Genomic DNA, 17283 nt, shown 5'->3' with positions numbered 1-17283 from the left:
ACAAGCTGTTGTGTCTGAGGGCAGCCCCACGCTCAGAGCAGCCTGCATGTTGAAGCCCTTTCTCTACAGCACTGCCCTTTTCTCTAGCATTGCTAGTGTAACCATGTCTTAACAGGACTTAAAACTTTATGTATGTTGTTCGTTTTTAATTAGAGTCCTAAATGGTGCAGAAGTGGGTGTATAGGTCAAGTGATCATTAAAAAGAGAACTGATGTGCACCTATCTTCTCTTTAATTTTGGTGACTGAAGAAGCTCCCTTAAGCATTGCTGAAAATTGCCATGCAGAATTTAAAGGCTGCTCTCCCTGAGCTCAGCAGGAGTTTTTCTATTGACTTCAAGAGAAGCAGAACTGGGCCTAGAGACATTAAAATAAATACTTTTAAATTATGGACTAGCATATGTAATCACTTTCCAGATGTACAAACGTGTGTCAGCTTTATGTTCTTTTCATTATCTTGTAACATTAATTTGATAGGCAAGATGCTAATTCTGTGGTTTTATGATGCTTTCTTTGGTCTTGGCCTTAATATTTATGAGGTATTCTGGTGATTTTTGCTGAAACTAACAAAAAATATCCTAAAGCTTGCAGTAAGAGCAGGCTGTTCTTACAGACATGGTTCCTAACGATCATAGGGAAATATTCAGTGTGCAGCACTCAGCAATTCTGCACGTTTCTAACAATGTTTTTGCACAATGGCTACACTGGGGCCATTTAGTCAACTTTGGAAAACATAGTTATCTCAGAAACAAAAGCAACAAAAGTTTTACTTTAGAGTCCAGAGCCTGTTATTTGTCAAAGTCTTGGAGCCCTGTTCTGGTGTGAGCCAGAATGCTATCTGAATCTTGCAGGAGGGAGCACTGTAAGGGAGCAGAAGACACACAGGCACCAGAACGATGTCAAATTAAGCATGAGACTTACTATGCTGGAAGGGCATTAATCATGTACTAATGAAGTGTGTGTTTGGTTCTTGCTGATAATTTCCAAAGGAAAAGCGTTAAAAAGAGTAGAGAGCAAGGACAGGATGATTACTTTTTTCCTTCTATTGCTCCATGGTTTATCTTTTACAGTTACCTAACCAAGAGCAATAAGTAAGATTTTCATGAAAGATAACTAGCTTTCATGTATATTAGGTGTGCAAGGGTACAAAATATTGATTGTTCTGATTTTCCTCACGGTTTTGAAAACAGTTACATTTTCATTTGGTTTTGGTTTTCATTTTAAGCTCATTTAATTTATTTATTTAATTTATTTATATGCGTGAACTTAGGAAAATCTAACTGAACGCAAGAAAGGTGAGTATGAATTAGTCTCAAAACCTAAATATATTTCATGCTAAAATAACTTCAGTCCTGTTTTATTCAATTTATTCCTATTCTCTGCATTAAAGTCTAGCAGTTCCTTTCAGTAAAAAATAGATGTGTCACAAATGTAGAAAGGCCAATGTGAATTTTCAGTTGTATAGTAATATGTATAAATAATATTTAATATATATTATGTTTGTAGGATCTGAATGAAAAAGCTAGTTCAACAAATCTTTTTTGCACACTCCACAACAAACATGACCACTGCGTATTGCTTCAGTGTGCTGAGAAGCAAGTTACATCTATGTAAATTTGCATTACATCATGTGCATTTAAAATTAATAAAAATACACCAAATCAGAAAGAGTATAAAATGTTATTTATAATCAAAAACCTGTTCCCTCAGTAACATATACGTTATGCTAGCATCAGAACATCAGTAGTGAAGGACAAGTTAATCCACTCTTACTCAAAAAAATGGACTGACAGAATAACTAAGGTTGGTAACTTCCTTGGAGCTTGCTATTTAGTGCTACTTGAGTGCTTTAATTATATGGCTGTTAGAAAGGACCGTTCCTGCCATTTCTACCCACTTTTCTTCTGTACTCTTCTCTTCCTCTTCCCCAGCAGAAGCAGCAATATTGTGGACTCCAAGGACTTGTTATTTTAAAATCCTACATATATCTATATCAGCATGTTTTAGATTTCTTCTACTATTAAAAGACTGTCAGGAGGATATGGCTGCAATTTGTGGCAGAAGTAAAAGAGGAAAGGGATTATTCACAATATGAATGTTCATTGTCATATGGAAGACTTAATATTTGACCATATAAAATGGGATTCTGTTGTAAATTTGTGGAGCTCCTAATTTTTAAGACAGGGTTTAAATTTTGCAGCCTAAGGGGAGGTACATACAGCCATAGGCAGAGACAATTAGAACTAGCATCTAACTTGCAGCAAACTGAATTATTCATAAGCCAGCAATAGACCAATGGGATTTATTAAAGGCCTCTGAAAAACCAAGTGGCAACTGCGGTTCATACATTGATAGAGTGAGAGAATGAGATATCTCTCTGCATAGGAAGATAGAAACCATGAAAACATTCGTTAGAAGGAATTCATTGTTCACCAACTGTTCACCAGCACAGGATCATGAGAAAACGTGCTTGTTTGGTTTGGTTTGGTTTTTCTGGCAAGGAGGTCTTCCCAGCAATTATTAAGAAGTGTCTTCATCTGCTTTGTAACTCCCCTCCAAGTAGCTGTAGGCTGCTGTTAAAACTCCCCTTTGTTCCTCTTCTATTTCAGGAACATATTATAGCAATTAATTTTATGGTGGTAGAATGAAAACAAATGGATTGTCTTTTAATTTCTTCCTTAGTCTTCTTATTGCAGTGGTTGAATTACCCATTTCATTGAGGAACCTTAATGTTTCTCCTTTCTGTTGAAATAACTTGCCTTGTTTAACTTCTGCGAGGGAAGGCTTGTGGCACTAATAGTGTAAGTTCTTGTATTTTAGTATTTTCTGGGAGCTCTAAATGTTCCTGCAATCTTTCCAAAAGGAAAAATTCTTCTTTTTACTAATATGAGAGATGGTCATGAAGAGTATGTAGAATTACAGACAGCAACACAAGTAAAGAGGTGCTAATCTGTCCTGCTGTGTAAAGCGAAGGTGTCTCCACTTGCAGAACAGCAAAATATGTGCCCACACAAACCACCACCGAAGGCAGAATGAAGACTGTCTATTTTACAGCTTGAAAAACAGTTTCTTGTGTTTTAAATGCAGTTTTCATTCCCCAGTTGAGTGTTTACAGGTGTTACAAGAGCTTTGATCTATTCAGGTATTATTTGTAATTGATTAAACTGAACCCTTTTTGCAAAAGGATACTAATCTGCTTTGGTGTGACAAGTGCTAATCTAATGAGTATATTGTCACTCTTTGTCATCCTATAATTCATATAAAGAAATAAAAAAACATGTCTGTTAACAGGGAGTATTTGTAGAGCAGTCATGTACTATATAGAGAAAGGGGAATATGTGCAGCTTCTAGAATAATCACAAGGAGCTAAGAAATACCCTTATTTAATCCTTGCATTGATCTGCAGACTTTTTTTTTAATGAATACAAGTTTAAAAATTATTAACAATTAAAAATGTTGTATAATGTATACAGATTTAAAGGGAAAAATATTTCATTTATTTTAAATAAATCCAAATGCCACTTTTGTGCCCCTTCCATGGCACACTGAGTAACCAATACGTAGCCCCCATATTATGGGGAAAGTAGTTTGAAGGGGAGGAGGGAGCTAACAATACTATAAATGCTAGAGAGTTGATTCAGTGGCTGCTGGCCATAAGGTCATTTTTCCTGATTTTATATAAAATAAAAATACAATAAGAAAGCAAAATTTGATGTCATGGCTGTTAAATTCTGCAATTTATACTTCCATTGATCAGAAAATGAATTTATGGTCTACATATTTTCAGCCTCGTAAAAGTCCACATAATTTAATTGTTAATCTAAGGTCAAAAGCAAATTAACATAATCATATCTGAATTGCACTGTCCCGAAATCCCCTGACTCCTGCTATTAGAAAAACTGTTCCCACAGGTTCTTGGCCCTATTAAAGTTGTTCCTAGCCTGGTGAGCTAAGCTTTGCAGGGGCAGGTTGTGACAACCTCTCTGAATAAGCAGTTGCTAGCTGATGATTTTGGGGTGGGCAGAATGTCTGCTTTTTGTGGGGGATATTGAGGCTACTGAGAGACCATATATCAGTTCTGATGAATGGTATGATTTCCCCTTCTTTGCAGTCAGTTCTGATAATGTAGAATTACAGGTTTCAAGTGTTTTATTTGAGGCTGGTTTTGTTTTTTATTTCCTCATCTTATCACTTGTTATCATAGTGTTCAGCTACATTGTATTTCACTATTCAGCCTTAACATGCTTTCACTGTCCTGAGCGTATTTTTTTAAAATTAATGTCTTCTCTATGTTGTAAAAACCTATTACTTTTGAAGTGCTGTTGCAAGTGCTTAAATCTTCAGTTAAAAAAAAAAAAAAAAAAAGAGAGAGAGAGAAGAAAAAAATAAAACACTTTGCAGGGTGTCAGAAGGCTTGTAATAAGAAGTGCACTTAATGCATTAATGTGTCTTGCTTTAGACAGGCTTCCAGGCTTTGATCCGCAGAGGTCTTCAAGCACTTGACTCCTGCAGCAGGATCTCTGTTTGTTGTTCCTTTTATAATGCAGGAAAGAATTAGGGAACTTGGTATAAGCTTTTTGAAGGGTGGAATACTAAAAAAAACAAAACCTGCCTTGTGATAAATTGGGAAATGGAGACATGGGTGAAGTAAACAGAAATGGTGTCCCTCTGGACAACCAAACTTAGGGTTTCTGCAGTTTTATGTGGGTATCTTCCAGTGCACATCTGCAGACACCCAAGCTGGATTCCTCTGCAGGCTCACCTGGGCCTGCACCTCATGTGGTGTTCTCATGCACCTCAGTTTCATCCATGCAGAAGTGCACAGGGTTTTGCACTTCATGTGGTGTTCCCATGTTTGGTTTCATCGTCTCATACATAGGGGCTAGTGAAGTCTTCCTTTTCTTCTGGACTCAGCTGGACATGATTAAATGGCTGTGCATCAACTCCCAGCTGGGTTTGGTAGAAGGAGGTGCAAAAGTTCTGCTCCAGGCACAGTTTTGCAGTTAGATTTGTTACAGGAATCCAGCTCGTGCCCATGTGCAAGCAAGCCCTGTTGCATGGCAAGACCAAGAAGCAGGGTCACACTTTCAGTCAGTTGGTACCAAAATGAGTGCTCTTGCTGTGCCGTGCATCATGACAGAGATGAAGGCATTTAGTCCTTTTGGAGAGATCTAACTTAATTATTCATTGTGGACTGTTGAACTCTGTACTTGCCAGGACTTGCACATTTTGAGCTGGTTCATAAGCAGAGGACAGTATATGAGGGAATCATGTTTAAATACTGTATGACTGCCTGCTAGTTATTTGCTTACTGATCCGCGGAAGTAAACAAAAATAACAGGAATTAAACTAATCATTGAAGTTAGCATTAGTGAATAGTCCTGCCTTATGGAAAGACAAACATTTTAAGAAAAAGATGCTTTTTAAGAATAAGGCACGCTTTTTTTTACTTGTTCCCATTTACTTTGAACAATTTTTGACTGGCGTGGTGCTCAGAATGTGTGGACTAGTGACATTTATGGATAACTGGGTAATATCTTATTTTCATTTCCATAATACAAGCAAAACCTGACAGAATACAAACACAGTGCAGCGTAAGTGCACTGCATGTTATCATTAGCATGACTAAGTTCAGTAAGGAAATACAGGTGTGATAATTTAGTAGCTGGCTTTATAAAGACAAATGGAAAATAACTATAGTATTCAAGAATGGAGACACGTTTTTGTACTTGGGTAACCTTTTATATACAGGAAATAATATTTTTGGAAACTGCCTAATCAGGCCTCAAACCAGCTTGTGCCAGGTACATATTCTATCTTCTATAACCAAGAAAAGTTCCACTTATATGTACCTATTTGGTGAATAAAGGCCTCAGATCTCATCTAGCTATAATTCTTATAGATTGTTAAAGCCCTTCATACAAAAGACAGAGGTATTAGCTGTAAGAAAAAAAAAAAAACATGTTGTGTAAGTAGTTCCTATTATGCTAAGAACAGTCATGCTCATCGCCCTTCTGAACTGGAAAAGGGGGCATTTATTTGACAGGGCATCTGACAGAAGGGAAACTCAGAACAAATAGTTCCAGAAGAGACAAGCACACAGTCCAGCACAAAGGCTGTGCAAATGAAACTCCTGCCAGACTCATCTGTCTTACACATTGAAACCTGCTTGTTACAATCAAGCAGAATAATTTAATTACTTTAAAATTGTAAACGGTTCTTCTGCACCACAACTTGTATATGCTGAACAAATGACTTGATTAGGCTGATGAGAGGCTCAGAGCTATAAAATGATATTTACGTGGCAGTGTTGGTGCAAAAGGAGAACTGTTTGTGTCCACAACACTCCACATAGGCACAAAATGTACCTTTGGCATCCAACATTGTGTAAAGATTCCTTTAACACAATTCTCCCTATTCACTATTCTAATTGTTACATGCTTGCTGCCAGTGGGAATTTTATTGTCGGATTCATTGGAAGAAAGATGTAGGGCTAAAAATATTTAGTGAATGCAAACTGAAAAAAGGCACTGCTTGGAGTGAGACCCTACTGACAGCCTGAATGAAGTCCAGTTAGCTTTAGCACTCCTAATACCAAGACGTCCTGATCACTTTCAGCAGTAAGAGTAAAGGGGTCAAAATCTGATTCTGGGTGAACAGTGTCTAGCTCTAATGAGGCTGGTCTATGTTAATCACAAAAATTACAGTAAAATTATCTAGGTTATCTCTGCACCAGATAACCTCTCTTTAGTGTCTCCATGTATTTTGGTTATTCATTTGAAATGTAAATTTGAAATATATTGAATGGATCACTTTCGTTAGGTTGGAAAATCAATCTCGGTATGAGTGCTTACCAGAAAATAACTATCACTATAAATGTTAATCATTCCTGGGGTTGTTTTTATGTGTATTCGACTATTTTGCAGAGACTCAAGGAACTGAAGCAGAGGGAATTTGCTCGAAATGTAGCATCGAAGTCAAGAAAAGATGAAAGGAAACAGGAAAAAGCCCTTCAACGTTTGCACAAGTTAGCTGAGCTAAGGAAAGAGACAGCGTGGTAAGTACATGGCTGCTGAAACACAAAGAATACCTTAAAATAATCCTTCACCTATTTGCTGATGCTCTGGGACACAAGTCTGTTGGAATCCCTCAGCTGGAGCGCAGCACACTCATTTTTATGGCATTTCAGAAGCAGTATGTGTACGGTAATTTGATTCACACTGAAAAAATGAATGTTTAACATTGCTTTTCCAGTGGAGCTAAAATGACATGTATTTTTAGTTTAAAAAAAGATGTTTCATATATTTTTCATAAAACCAGGCACATTGGTTGAAAGCTTAGTGAACTAGGTCATGCATTTGAAGGCTGACACTACTCCATTGATGAGGTGAGGAATACAGTGTTGTTCTAGGGTATAACAGATCTCTGTGATTTAGTTTTCAAACTGCTTGCCTGGGAAAGCATCCAGAAATCTATTCTTAAATCTCAATAACTGGATAATTTTTTTTATATTGAAAGGTAAGTGCTCCTTTTCCTCAGCTCAATGGAATGTTTACTTCTCACTGCAAAAGTGACTCCTTGCTAATCATACATTTTGCTACTGAATCTAGACATACTATTGAAATTAATATTAAGATTGCTGGCTGAGACTTTGTTCTTACTTAAATATGACACATTTATGATACTGAAAATATATGTTCCAACTTGACCTTTCTCCATGAAATCTCGGGGGAAAAAAACAAATGCTGAAATGCAAATGTTTTCTTTTCACCCAGGCTTCATCTCACCAGATGAACTAACAGAGAAGTCAAATCATATGACTTGTAGTTCTTGTTCAGTGATAGTCTCTTCCTCTATTTGTTTGTATGGTGGGCAGCATGCTGACACAGAGTTCACAGAGTCTAAGCAGGTGGACATGACATGAAAATTCTGAAGTCTGTTTAACATGAGCAGTGTCTCATCTAATTTATTTTATTTTATTAAATCTTTTTATGGTGAGTCACGTGGAAACTCTTTTTCTTTCATCAGTGTTTTAAATTTTCAAATTAATACTTGAGGACCACCATTTTTTTGTTCCCAGCTTTACATATTGTTCCCCTTAAGCATACTCAAAATATGAATTTGGCATATTAAAGAAGAAAAAGGAAAAAGAAACTCATGGCTCCCCCTTTTCCATGTTAGTGAAGCACAGATTTTGTGGGGCTTCTTCTTTATTTTTTTCAATGTTGTCTTAGTTCCTGAAGGAGAATTTCTCTGAGCTTTCTCTATTAATAACTGCTGTATGCTACTATTTTGTGTCCTTAGAGGTATGATATAAACAGACACACAGAATTTAACTAGTATTTTCTAGGTTGGTTTTGTACAAGAGTATCTAAAGGGGGCCTACAAGAAAGCAGGAGAGGGACTCTTTGTCAGGGAATGTAGTGATACGACAAGGACTAATGGTTTTAAACTAAAAGAGGGTAGATTTAGATTAGATATTAGGAAGAAATCCTTTATTATGAGAGTAGTGAGGCACTGGAACAGGTTGCCCAGAGAAGCTGTGGATGCCCCATCCCTGGAAGTGCTCAAGGCCAGGCTGGATGGGGCTTTGTGAGAATCCTGAGCTGATGGGAGGTGTCTCTGCCCCTGGCAGGGGGGTTGGAAGTAGATGGTGTTTAAGGTCCCTTCCAAACCAAATCACTACGAAGAAATCACCATTTTATTTTGTTAGAGAAAGGGTTTTTATGTGTGTGTGTGTATGTGTATATATATACATATACATATATATTCAATTTATGAAGAACTGGACAGGGCAGGAATTTTCATAAGAATGCCCCTGATTTCTAGACCCAATAGATTCCATTTGTCATTCTTGAACTCAGCACTTCTTGGGGTCCTAAATCATGTTTGTAAGTTTTTCCAGTGACCAAGCATGTAGTATTGCTCTGCACTGTAAAACAGAACAATTTGTTTAAAAGAAAAAAATTAAATATAAAAAAAATATTGTAATGTAGGTCCATTTCTCCTTGTGTTGAACAGTTCCTGTGAATCCCAGAAAACTGGCAGCTTAAGCAGTTTTTGCTCTTCTCTTTGCTTCCTATTAAGTCAAATAGAACAGATGGGAAGAGGACATGAGATGAAGAACAGAAGTAGACAGTGATAAATTTTTTCTCAAGAGGGATGAATCACTTATTGCACTACTGTCAGCTGAAACACTTTCCCTGATATTATTTTTCCATGAAAGAAATTGCTGAGATTGCGACAGGTCTGTGAACACAAATAGGAAAAGAAACTGCTGGGTGATTGCCTGTGGGTGGAGAAGCAGTCACTAGGATCATGACTAAGAGGGAAGTGATCTATGAGGTGTTCTCTGTTTTAATATATTTTGAAGCACAAAGGAATTTAAAACCTCTGCTATTTGTAGTAATAGTATTGTAACTGTGATGTCCTACTGGGAGGAGAAGCAAGACTTCTAGGGAAATATACAGTCTTTTATTAGGCCAGCCAGTACGTCTAGGAAAAGTGAGCTACTTTATAAGAACAGTAGCCCTTTGATAACCTCACATGAAGGAACTGTGGACACAATATTTACTCTGATTGTTTATACAAATTTTATTATAAAATATGACTTTTTTTTTCTTTTTTTTTTCACATTCTAAATCTATATCTCCATAGATTCTTCCTCTTTGGTTAAAAATCTTTTAGATACCAGTATAACACCATGTTTATGTCTGCGTTTCTCCGAATGGTTCTTACTCTGAGTTTTGTTTATCTTCCTAGTGCTCCTGGAAGTGGCCCCATGTTCAAATCCACTACAGTGACTGTGCAAGATAATTCCAATGATATCCCACAAAATGCTGCCATAGATTCTGCCAACAAACAGGATTTCAGCTGTACATTAATAAACGATGTGCAGAACTGCAAAGATGCTACTTCAGTTATTTCTTCCACTCCTGAAAATGCGTGTAGTAATAAATCTGACACTAACAAATTTGGAGATCAAGTTCAAGGAGCTCAAGGGCAACGAGTTGGGTTCTCTTTTGCTTTTCCTAAGAAAGCAGCAGTCAAACTGGAGTCTTCAGCTGCCGTTTTCTATGAATATAATGATGAAACATCCACAGAACATGGATTTAGCAGAAGAAGTAGATTTATTCCAGGAGTCTGTAATCTTCAGTCTCCATCAGCGGCAGAAATAGTCCTGTGCCCCGAGGAGAAAAATAGCTGTTTCCACCCAGTGGTGGAAAAATGCACTGACACAGCAGAAGCTCCCAAAACTCAGGATTCAAAAGAGCTGGCTAGTGAAGAAAGTAGAGAGCTAGAGAGTCCTGTATTAATTCCTGCTGTTTCCCATTCAAAGCAACTAATGTCTTCTGACATGGATGGCCACAGTACTGATGGAAATACAGCAGATGTACCAGGTCAAACACTGTCCACAGTTGTGGACAGTACTCATAACATACCCCTGGGCTGCAGCAGTTGTGAACTGCTGGGAAATGGAACTATCACTCAGACTGTGGTGGAGGATTGTCTAACCCTTCAGAACATTGTAGAGGAAAATGGTAAAGATGGGAACAGTGAAGTCACAGTTGAAACTGAAATAAAGAATCTGGAGGCAGATCCATTAGTTCCATCACATTCTGAAGATGGTAGTAGAGCCCCCCAAAGCAAACTGGACACGCGCAAGCGATCTTGTGAACCATTTGTTCCTGTTCTTAGCAAACATGGAACAAATGTTCTTCAGTGGCCATCAGAAATGTTAATTTACACAAGTACAGATCCGTCAATTTCTTATAGCTGTAATCCTTTATATTTTGACTTCAAGTTGTCAAAAGCGAGTGACAACCAAGAAAAGCCCAAGCATCAGCCAAGCATACCTCATTTACAACTCACAACTGAATCCAACCATAGCTCAGTCTCAGATTTTACAAATAAACCTACTTCAGAGTGTGGTGATCATGAAACGGAAGTGGATAAAAATGTGTGTGACTACACAATACCCCTTATAAGTGATGTTTCCCACATCTGGAATTGTGATCTTGCAAAAATTCAAAATAAAGTGTCCTTGGGTGAGTCATTCAGGATTAGAAAATTAGAAAAGTATCACATTTCAAGAAACCACTTAAGACAAAGCACTGTGATAGATGAGAAATATAACAAAGTTCGGATCAAAGAAAGTCATGAAAAATGGCTTCACAGAAGTAGAAAACGAAAAAGGAGAAGAAAATTATGTCATTGTCATCATCATCATCCTTCTGGGGAAGCAACATTTGTAGAAATGGAGATTTCCTCAGTGACTGAAAAGGAAATTAGTCACAGAGATGAAAATAAATATCTGCACCTCCAAAATAACCCAGAGAAATGTAGATATGATGCAGGGAATATTTGGTTAGCTATGGATGAGGTACAGCAGTCACATCAAAAAGCTGGCCTTGACAATGGTCATAAAAGAAGCACGTCTACATCAGATCACATACATGGGGACAGAGGCTCGTGTGACATTTGGAATGCAAAAACTAGGGACCAACGCAGTGGTTGTAGACTACTGCACAGGAAGAGAAAAGCAAGCTCTCGGAGACAATTAAAGCATCTGTCTCAAACTTCTAGGAGGCACAACTGCATGTGCTCTAAAATGTGCTGTAGTTGGAAAGTCAGGAGACTGGTCTGTAGCCCAGAGCATAAATGTTTAGGTCCCTGCAGTGAGGCAAAGAGTATGAGTCAAAATCACTCCGTAAAGAGAGGTTACAACTTTCTGACAGATGAACCGGAAAAATCCCACAGGAAGCGGAGACAGCATACCTATTCCTGTTCTTCAGATGAAAGCTCGTACGGACAGACATTTTTAGAAGAAGGATATGTAAGGCAAACAAGCACTTCAGGTATGCATCACAAAGAAAAATGTAAACACAGAAGGAGGAAAACTAGAATCAAACATGTATGCATTGACAGGAATACAAGAAGTGAGACCTCCAGGCCTTCTAAAGAAAGCTCTGCAAATTCCACATTAAATGTTTTGGAAGAATTCTTGACTCGAGACAACATGGAGGAAACTAATGTGGATCCCAAAGCTGATCATGCAAAAGTTACAGATGAAACAATGCAACTGGAGGAAAACAAGTCAGCCCTACAAATGTATAGTTCACATTTGTTGGAAAAAGACAAGCTGACAGATTGTGTGGCACCAGAGAGCACTCCAGGTGCATCTTCAGAAGCTGTCACACATTCTGCTGCTTCTGCTGCTGAGTGTGGTGCCCCCGCATCTGCAAACACACAGGACATTCTGGAGGATGAAAAGAAAAACGAAAATGTAAACAGTCATGAAAATCAAGCTCATTATAAAGCTCCACCTGCCACTAGACCTTTGGAACAAGCTCCTCCTAAATCATATGTTTGCCATTATGAATTGGCCGAGTCTCTGCCATGTGAGAAGATAAATGAGGTGACCAATGAATGGGTACAGTGTAATTCTGGCATATTTGACAGCCCACCACCTTTGCCATTCAAAGAAGCACATATAAACAGTCACACCTTTTTAACTACCGAGCAGTTAATAGCCCCCTTCACCCTGCCTGACCAGACGTTGATATTCCCTCCAGATAACCAAGAAAAATTCAAAGACCTCCCATCCGAGGCGTATCAGCAGCTCATGCAGCAAAACATGCTGGCCAACAAAGTGAAGTTTACCTTTCCTCCCCCAGCCATTCAGCCCCCCAGCTCTCCATTGCAGCCCCTACCGTTGCAGCCACCGCTGTGTTCTACCTCCGTTACCACCATCCATCACACTGTCCTGCAGCAGCACGCAGCCGCTGCCGCCGCCGCCAGTACGTTTAAGGTCCTCCAGCCCCACCAGCAGTTCCTCTCGCAGGTCCCGGCTCTGTCCAGAGCGCCTTTACCTCATCTGCCGGTAGGACCTAGGCTTTGTCCAGGAGGCCACGCGGCTTTTGTCGCTCCACCGCATTTGCCGCTGGTGCCGCCCTCGGTCCTGCACCCGACCCAGCTGGCGTTCTCACCGCTGCCACATGCCGTGTTCCCCTCCCTGCTGTCCCCGCATCCGGCTGTCCTTCCGCTGCAGCCCCTCTTCTAGGACAGGTTCTCGGAGTGGGAAAGGAGCCTTCAGATAAACAGACTTGTGGTTCCTGTCAAGCCCTCAGCTTTGCAGAATGGTTCTGTGAAATAAACTGGTCGAAATTCCTCTTTCATTGGGAAACATTTACTGTAAGTATAACGATGCAAACATCCATGTAAAGTTCAGACCTATACTATAAAGCACTGAATAGTCTGATACTAATATGAACTATATATACATAAGTGAAGCTCATGTCTTAGAATATGTATAATGTATATAATATATTTATAGTTCTATAACTTCTGTTTTAAAGTATTCACTTTCTGTTTTTTTATCCTCGTGTATTTGCACCTATTTAATGTTTAGACAAAGCTGATGCACTATGTTTTGTACTATGTTCTCTGAAACTGTAAATCTAGTGACAAACTATCTCTTGCAATAAATTTTTGTTAACTACTTAAGTATATCAAAAATCTTTCATTATAAGCCTCCTGGATGTCATTGCTCCATGTTCTGCATTTGAATAACATCCTCTACCCCTGCTGTGCTGGGATAATCATGTTTCCTATACTTCAGTGATTTATCACGGAGGCTCAGAGGCTAATACCTTGAGGGCAGCTGTCTAACTGAGCAAGAGAGAAAGGGTAACAGATCTGTTTGTGTTAGCAGTTTGATGTCACTGTGACAAATTTTGCCTTCTTGTAGTATGTGCACAAACTGCTGACTGTTTGAGCTAATCCCTTTTCTACTAAACCACGAAAAGACTATGTAACAAAAATAACATCAGTGGTAGAAGAAAAAAAGAGAATAGATCAACAGCGGTTTGCCTTACAGGGGAATATTCCTTATAGTGAAAATGTACAGCATAGGGGGACCTTATTTCCATCAAGCCTTCAGCAGATCTCCATTTTTCATGTCTACTTTTTGCACATCCACACAAGCACATGCTTAGAGGCAGCCCTGCCCGTTTTGCTCTGTGAAACCCACATTGAGACTTAGTCTGACTGAGTTCAAATGCAGTAGTCGTCTTTGCGGTAGGCAGCATAGCTTCACTGCACAGGAAGCCTGCTCTCTGTCCCCCGTTAGATGGGGTGCACTGTCTGCCCACCTTAAGGTGGGTCTCTGATCAGAAGAGTCAGCCTCATACTTCCAGGCTTTCTCTGATTACACACATCTTATGTTTACCTCAGTGGGGGACAGATCTGTCAGAATGAAGGTCCTTGCTGCTTGTGCAACATGTGAAAACTAGTAAGAATGTGTGAGCATGCAAGGGAGGTCAAGAGGAACTTCCCATGGGGAACTCGGAGTCCCACCAGGGTGTGATTCAGATTCTTACCTCATTTCACTCCCCTATTACCTGCAGCATTTTGGTATTAGAAATGGATAAATTACATAGTCTAGAAATAATAATAACATACTGCCATTATTTCTAACTGTATTTCAGAGACTTCTCCCTACCTCTGCAACCTTTTTATTGCTGTTGAACCTCACCTGACTTCAGCCAGTGAAATCTTCTCATTTGCTTTAATACAAGATATATCAGGCCCACACCTGTGATGGCCTAAAATAAAACCAGAAGTGAGGCAGAGCTAGCTGTATGAGTTAAAATGAAGTCTAGCCACATGAGTGAAACTAAGAATTTGCACCATGACCTTTAGTGCTAGAAGTAGATCCTCCATAATAAAAGGTAGGGGCTAGCTTTCAAATTAATTACTTCTTTTCACTTTTTTATATATGATAATAGAATTATATACAGTTGAACTGAAGGAATAGTAATTTTGGAAGATTATTAATATACATTGCATATTAATAGTTACATGCATTATCCATTTGAAAAGTAATATTATATCCTGAAAGATATGTAGCTGGTTATTATTTTCTGCACCTATAACATTAGAACTTACCTATATCAATATTGCAAGTCTTAGTATAATATTGTAGCAAACATCTTTTCAACTGTGTTGGATACTCAATGGATGTGAGCTTTCCTTGTCATGTCATTACAAAGGGCTAAACTACATTAATAAAAAGTCGATGAGAAAGAGTAGATGAATGGTTTGGTCATGGGCTGCTTCTCATAACCCCTGCCTGAGACTGGCAGGGAGCAGGACGTTGTTGAGCATCTATCCGTATAATGGCATAAAGAGGGTATATTTTCTCTAGCTTGTAATTTCAAGTGAATGCCCATTTCTATTTATCTGGTACCTGTACAACTCATTTTAAGTGACTTTATCCTGCTTCTTTATGTCAAGAATATGCCTGCTCAATCTGTATGTCTCCACTACCTCCTGTAGCAGGCAGGTGTCCCACGCCTGTGTGTAAGCCATGTTGCTCAAGCACTGGAACCTGTATTTCAAACCTGAAGGTGTGTGCTTGCCACTCAGCCTCCTACCTTAGCTGGCTCGCGCTGGCTTTTGTATTTCTGCACTCCTTGGCAGGAGTCAGCATACATGTTCTTTCTCCTGGATCCCAATGTCTTGTCAAAGAAAATGATCTAATACTATACACTTGAAAAAAAGAAATAATAGGACAATTGTGGTTATACGTGATCCATATCCATTTTATCCATTTTTATCTAGCAGGAGATTGACAAATTTCAAATTTTCAGCTGTAATGTTCATTGAAAAAATCCCATTTATTACTTTAGAAGTATTTTTAGTTTTTAAATATGTTCAAACAACTTTGGATTTTACGTTTTTTTTTTTCTACAATTTAAATTAAATTAATTCTATTTTAAGTTGTTAAACAATTTTACAACATTGCACAATTATTTATCTACTGTAATTGCTTTTCATTAGTGTATAAACTACTGAGAATAAAAGACTAATAACCATCAAATGTAGTAATTTTCTAACATGTTATTGCCTTTAGTGCTAGAACTGTTTGTATATGTGACTTCATATGTAAGAGTAAAAACAATATAAAAATAAATCACAAGATAAGTTTAAAATTGACCACGCTAAATTAAATGACATAATAAAATATTCTTTTGAGTTTCTGTTTTATTATTAAGTATATAACTTTTAGTAAGTTATATAAAGGTAGTTCTTTTTTAGAGTTTATCTGGTATTTAAATCGAATGTGTATTTTTATTCCATGACTTGACAGTCTAATTTGTAAGTAAACATTATTTCAAATGCTAAATAATTGAATTTTATCATTCTAAATAAATTCCACCAAACTTGCTTAATTAATTTACTTTGGAATTTTCCAATTTTCACAAATCTAGGAGTTCTTCTGTGTCTATGTTCCTGACCAGTTTGCCAGTTTATAGAATTACTGGATTGTGTTCCTAATGTAAACAGTAAAAGTGATACTATTCCTTTAATCCAACTGAATCGCAGGAATTAAATCTTCAGACTGTAATGATGACCCTAAATTAGGTTATAGATATTGTTAAGTGATTTCGCAGAACAGCTCTGCAGAGAAATGATTGAGAAGTTAATCTGTTCTGCTGAGATGAGAAGTGTATCTTTGTCCTTGGAAAGTTGCAGTCTGCCCAGGCTATGACCTTCTTGGAGCCATACCATTTTTCAGGTAACATGAGCCATAGACTAATGTCCTATAGGATCTTTCAGGCGTTAAGAATCATCATTGTCTCTTATTGTTATGGGTAATCTGGAGTAGTCAGACACCTTTGTCTTGTCTGTAAGTACACGGAATTTTTCTAATGATGCCAATACCTATGAAGAGCAAAAGAATCAAATTGTTCAGTTGGTTTCATTTTCAAACTAGAAAATATGCAAGCTTTTAACTGCTTGGGAGAAAGAAAAAGGTTTAAGATTCTACAGAAGTGAGTGATAAATATTCATGTACATAGAACCGCTGATGACAAACATTAGTAAAAGAAATACCTTTTACAAAATGTTACTGACTAAGAATGATTGCTTTTATCATTTGTTGTAATCAAACAATAATGAAATCATTATGAAGCAATTTGTTGTCTTTACTTGCAATGTTAACTTATTGGTCCGTGAACATTTTACACTCAAGAAAACTAATTTAGACGTGGTCTTCAGACTGCTTTAAACATCCATTTGTCTTTAATATGTGCTGTATGTGATAATATGCTCCTTATACAATATATAGTTTACAACATGGCTATATTTTTTCTCTTGAGTTTATTTTCCATAATTGTGCATTCTTCTCAAAATGTGTTTCAAATTATAATAATGTTTAGTTGATACCCTGCATTTAAAATTCACTTTTTAAGTATATTTGCTATAGATTCTTAATTGGT

General features: G+C 37.8%; 1 protein-coding gene across 2 annotated transcripts in view; it reads left to right on the top strand.

Moving 5' to 3' along the window:
* The window catches only part of ZNF804A (zinc finger protein 804A), a 147557-nt gene extending 131525 nt beyond the window's left edge, over positions 1 to 16032 (top strand). Inside the window, exons 3-5 of one of the 2 annotated variants that reach the window (XR_005821081.1) lie at positions 6925 to 7055; positions 9761 to 13192; positions 14488 to 16032. Coding sequence is in view for 1 of the 2 variants with exons in the window: in XM_040561602.1 (XP_040417536.1) it covers positions 6925 to 7055; positions 9761 to 13061 (3432 nt within the window). In the remaining variant the exon portion in view is untranslated. Of the gene's footprint in view, positions 1 to 6924; positions 7056 to 9760 lie in introns of both variants that reach the window. The other variant, XM_040561602.1, reaches the window with a different exon arrangement.
* The last annotated feature ends 1251 nt before the right edge of the window (positions 16033 to 17283 follow it).

The sequence above is a fragment of the Cygnus olor genome, chromosome 6, assembly GCF_009769625.2.
Source record: "Cygnus olor isolate bCygOlo1 chromosome 6, bCygOlo1.pri.v2, whole genome shotgun sequence".
Classification (NCBI taxonomy): Eukaryota; Metazoa; Chordata; class Aves; order Anseriformes; family Anatidae; genus Cygnus; species Cygnus olor.
This window is presented reverse-complemented; position numbering and strand designations above follow the sequence as displayed.